This window comes from Camelina sativa, chromosome 18, assembly GCF_000633955.1.
Source record: "Camelina sativa cultivar DH55 chromosome 18, Cs, whole genome shotgun sequence".
NCBI classification, from domain to species: domain Eukaryota; kingdom Viridiplantae; phylum Streptophyta; class Magnoliopsida; order Brassicales; family Brassicaceae; genus Camelina; species Camelina sativa.
In genome coordinates, this window is record NC_025702.1 from 6,362,672 (window position 1) to 6,368,060 (window position 5,389).

General features: G+C 31.1%; 1 protein-coding gene across 1 annotated transcript; it reads left to right on the forward strand.

Annotated features, from left to right (window-relative positions):
• On the forward strand, positions 2,598–4,841 carry LOC104760705 (probable transcription factor KAN4). Its single transcript, XM_010483670.2, has 6 exons — positions 2,598–3,060; positions 3,221–3,297; positions 3,529–3,568; positions 3,718–3,838; positions 4,204–4,288; positions 4,444–4,841. The coding sequence occupies exons 1-6, from the start codon at positions 2,652–2,654 to the stop codon at positions 4,510–4,512; spliced, it is 801 nt and encodes a 266-aa protein (XP_010481972.1). The 5' UTR covers positions 2,598–2,651; the 3' UTR covers positions 4,513–4,841.

Here is a 5,389-nt window from a genome sequence, read left to right on the forward strand (position 1 = left end):
ATACAAATCTTTCTAAAAAATGGAATATTTTGCATTCTCCAATACATGGTTTATTTATAAATAAAATGCGAGAAGAAACAAGATCAAATACAAAAAGGACATTTGACTATATCACACACCACATGGGTACACACATTTAAAATATTAGTGTATGTTTCTCTCCACGGGAAATCTTGATATATATGTATGATTATTTTGATTTAGTATGTCAATATATTCCGTATACTTTTGCATCTCGTCCTTGCAATGCTTAAATAACACTTGGAATTAGGATACACATTCATCAATACATATCTTATTCATCTATATGACTATGATCTAACCCGTCGAATTATAAATTGAACATAATACAAAAATAATCTACGAAATAAGGAATAAGATATGATATGGAGTTAGGATACACATTCACAGCTCATGATTACCATCTTAAACCCTTTAAAATTAAAGAATATGGGAAATTCAAAAGAGTTATAATACTACTATTTATGCATTTTAATGCCTACTTTTATATGTTTATTGATTAAAATCATCTTCGAACATGTTACATATATACCCATATAGTCAACAGTAATCAGTGTCACATGGCTACCAATCTTAGCTTTTTGAATGTTGAAATTTGTTTTCTTAATTATTTATCTACTATGAGTATAATAATAAATATATCATACTCCCCTTCAAATAAAGTCTAGTTCTCAAAACCAAAATTAGATATAATAACAAATTACCATTCATTTATTCAATAATTAAGTAAAATATCTTATTGTTTTTGAATAGTAAAGCAAAGAGCAGCAAGAGCCTTGAGAGTTTCCAGTAATTTACCTAAAAAGGAGCCTTGAGAGTACTGTCAACAAAAGAAGAGAGAACAAACAAACAAAAGGAAGAAGATAGAAATTATATGAATTAAAAAATGAAACAAGATACTACTTAATTTTTTAAAAAGGTGTACCCATCAATCAATAACAAAGCAAATTATCTGTCCAAATATTCCATCGTATATTACCACTTCGGCATTTTCGATGCCAAACCATTAATCTCGCGTCTTGAGACATGTAATATGTTATATGTATATACTAGCTATAAATGTGCTAAATAATGATATTATATAAGTTCAATACCCAAAATGTGATTTAATGACTGATTTCTTTTCTTTTTCTTTTTAGTGATAGTAATGAAGTTTATGTTTTATTTTTGGCTGAATAATGAATTTACATATAAACTTTGTTTTTCGGTAATGTGGTATAATATTGGATGTATGCGAAAAATAACTCGTTGGTTATTGGTAAAAGAAAATATTAAATTTTCATCAGAAATTTTAGGTATACCAAACTTCAATGAGAGAAATAGGACATTTTTTGGCTTACAAAATATGAAAAATAAGATTACTTTAGTAAACAAAAAAAAACACACACACAAAATAATAAGATGCATCCTTTTGTAAAGTTGTAAACCAGAATTATTGGCGGAATGGAACCAAAACAATTCCGACTGTACGATTCTTTTTTTAATGGCCACGACCCAAGAAACATAGCATGAAAATTTAATAGATATAGAGGTAAATAAATAGAATGCAATTAATTCGATTGGGAGTAAATGCTAATTAGTTGTCTTTGTCTCTCTCTTCAACTCTCAAAAGATAAACAAATTTTTCTATTTGGAGCGACTTTGTGGTTCAAACAAGAATCCTCATGACAAAACCGCAGTTGCTTTCTCAGTCAACTTTTCAAATCTGTAGGTTTTGCAGTAGAAATATTAAATTCAATCTCTGTTGTATTCTCTATCAAAACCCTAAAGAGGCAGACCTTTTAAAAGCCTATTGCATTGGAATTTAAAGTTTTTGTTATTTATTTATTAAAAATAGTAATCATAGGGTACTCATTATCTAATTATCTCACATCCAGTCTCTCTTTCTCTCTCTGCTGGTTTTCACCTTTTTAACCACTAATCAAAATATACGTTATTATAATAAGTCTTCCAACTCTTTTACTCTTTGTTGTTTCTCTTAGATAATTATTGTTGAGGTAATATATATTATTATTAGTTGTTTCTTCAAAGTGAACTTCATATCACTTTTGTGTCTAGCAGAAATACTCTCACAATTCCAACTATATAGAAATATAACCACTCTTTCTTTTACGTTCTTCTTTTAGATGCTTTCTTGGTGTTTGATGAGAGTTGAAAATTCGACTCCCTACTAATTGAGTTGAAAAAAAAATTCCGAAAAGCTAATCTTTGGTATGAAGAATTCCTCAATAACAAATTGTATATGAACAACCATTTATAGACTTCATTACACAAACTCTGATCAAGAACACTGAAGCTTTAGTATGTTACTCCACTTATAACGAAGAAAAAAAAACATTATTATTACGTCCAAAGAAAACTTTACAAAACTTGTAAACTTTTTTAACAACTAATATAATAAACGCTTAATAAATAAAAAAGAATAGAATTTTGTTTAATGACATAGTGACAGGGATTGAGAAATACCCAATTTTTCCCTTTTTCTTATTTTTCTCCCTCAATAAGTAAGTGTTGTTTTTTTTGCAGCCCTCTCTCTCTCTCTCTCTCTCTCTCTCTCTCTCTCTCTCTCTCTCCGCACATTCTTGATCTCCACTATTTAAGTATAGTAGTTCTATAAAGAAAGTAGTGAGATGATAATGTTAGAGTCAAGAAACAGTATCATGAGAGCTTCAACCTCAGTTCCAGATCTGTCCCTTCAGATCAGCCTTCTTCCTAACTCTCACGCCGGGAAACCTCTTCACGGCGGTGACCGGAGCTCCACAAGCAGTGACTCCGGAAGCAGCCTCAGTGAGTTGAGCCATGAGAACAACTTCTTCAACAAACCTCTCTTGAGCTTAGGCTTTGATCACCATCATCACCAACATCATCATCAAAGGCACTCAAACATGTTCCAACCCCAAATCTACGGCAGAGATTTCAAGAGAAGCTCATCATCAATGGTTGGTCTTAAACGAAGCATTCGAGCTCCAAGAATGAGATGGACTTCCACTCTTCATGCTCACTTTGTCCATGCTGTTCAACTTCTTGGCGGCCATGAAAGTATTATTTTTTTTACATTTTCCTTGTTTAAACAAAAAAAAAAATAAAGAGAGACATAACTAATCAAGTTTATGCTTTTGTCTTAGACTGTTACTTTAGTAAAACGTTTTGAAACCAAAGTATTAAGATTTGTTTCGTATTTCTTTTTTTTTGGTCTTAGGAGCAACGCCTAAATCAGTGTTGGAGCTGATGAATGTGAAGGATCTAACCCTAGCTCATGTCAAGAGTCACTTGCAGGTCCGTTTCTTTTTTTCTTTCTTATGTTTTGTATTAATAATATTAATCTTAATGGAATCTCATACGAATGCAATATAAGTATATGTAAATATTTATGAAAATGTATATAGTTGGGCCACTAGCTAACATATGATTGCACAGTTGAAATAAACTTAACCAACCATTTCTTTTATTCTTGTCTTCCTTTTATTTTTATTTTTATTTTTCACGAATGTGTGTTTGTTGATGCAGATGTATAGAACAGTGAAATGCACTGATAAAGGATCATCAGGTATTGCATTCAAACTAGTTTCACTGATTTTTGTATTCCCAATAGATATAAATGTTAATAGAATTTCTTTATTTATTTTTTTATAAAAATTGTCTTTTTATTGTTCGTCAAAAAAAAAAAATTGTCTTTTTATTCTTGGGAATAAACAGGAGAAGAAAAGGTAGAGAAAGAGGCAGAGCAGAGGATAGAGGACAATAATAATAATGAAGAAGCTGATGAAGGAACTGACACAAATTCGCCAAACTCATCATCTGTGCAAAAGACCCAAAGGTTACCTATATTATTTCTTTTATTTTTTTCTAAAAAACTTTGCATTTAACCTCTTTTTGCCTTAGTTCTGCGTGAATGTTGATGAATATGACCCTCTCCTAGGGCTTTATGTAGAGTTACTTCGCCTTCTCCTGATCTTTAAATCCGTTAAGGTCTTAATATTGATTTTCTTAGGCAAACTGCATATACATTTATTGACGATTGTAAAGAATTTAATTTGAGATCAAAAGAAAAACATTTTGAATATGTTTGATATTAGTGATATAACAAGAAGAGATAACTAATAGGGTCCAGCAATATAATACGAGTTATATAAATAGATTTCTCAAATGTAATTTTTTATTTTAAAATTAAAATTTGGACAGGGCTTCTTGGTCATCCACAAAGGGAGTATCTATGAGCATATCTAAGCATGCAGAGCCTCACTTGGGAACAACTCATCACACTAAGGTACATTCCTTCTTCCTCATCTCGTGTATTGATTGTGTAGTCACTAGAACCGGGAACCACAATGGTAAAAATGGTACACTTTCACACACACACACATATATATATATATATAACCTTATGTTATGTTCCTAAAAAGTGTAATCTTTTAAAAATAGGAAAAGAAGGAGAAAGAGGCGACAAACGTTTATCTCAATTTGGAATTCACATTGGGGCGGCCGAGTTAGGGGATGGACTATGCGGAGCCCTCCAACGATCTAACCTTTCTCAAGTGCTAACTGTTTAACGTGAAGAACGACAACAAAGAAGTCAGCTTAGATTGCCAGTTTTAACATAATTTAACATGTTAGATCATATGGACTTTGGAAGAATCATTATCGTCACATATGATCCTCTTCCGATTATAATGTTCTATGATTTTTTTGGGATGTATAAACAAGAGAATCAGATTAAGTAGTAGCTATGATATTGTTGTACTAGATGAGAAGGGAGTACAAGTTCAAGTCAAGTAGAGATAATTTTGTTGTTGCAATCTTCAAAAAAAGACATCTCAATCTTCAATTATCACACTTTAATACAAACTGGAAAAGATTCTCTGGTAACTAAAAAGTTTATACTGCCTCTTTCCTCTTTTGGTATGCTCCACTGCTCCCACTTTGGTATACATGGAGAGATTTTTTGTAACATAGTCAATTGTGTTTTTACTTTTTTTTTCTAAAAACATAAAATCTATAGTTTTAAGTAAATCATTTGGTGAGATTGAATAATGGGTCAATAAAAATATATTGCAAGATGAGTGGTAGAAGTTGGTATCATGCTCATTGAAATGCTTATTTCTTTTTTAAAATATAGAAAAATAAGGTATGATCTTTGGTATTGATCAATAGCTTTGTTACGTAAGGCCAACAGCGACCTTGACTTCTTCCTTCAGAACTTCGGGTTTCGTTCCCCATGGACGCTTGTGCTCATCAAATATTTTGGAGTAATCATAATGTTTAAAATAATTAAAAGGTGAAATTAAATATAAGTGGACAGCATAAAATCATTTTGTTTTATAACATCTTGAAATTTGAGTTTTGAATTCTCTAGTTTTCATTATAAAAA

What these genes read in the sequence shown, in the direction of transcription:
- LOC104760705 (XM_010483670.2), top strand. Translation starts at nt 2,652, where the DNA reads ATGATAATGTTAGAGTCAAGAAACAGTATCATGAGAGCTTCAACCTCA. An exon ending in CACTGATAAAGGATCATCAG is followed by an intron (nt 3,569 to 3,717) that starts GTATTGCATTCA and finishes GGGAATAAACAG; the next exon opens with GAGAAGAAAAGGTAGAGAAA. An exon ending in GAACAACTCATCACACTAAG is followed by an intron (nt 4,289 to 4,443) that starts GTACATTCCTTC and finishes TTTTAAAAATAG; the next exon opens with GAAAAGAAGGAGAAAGAGGC.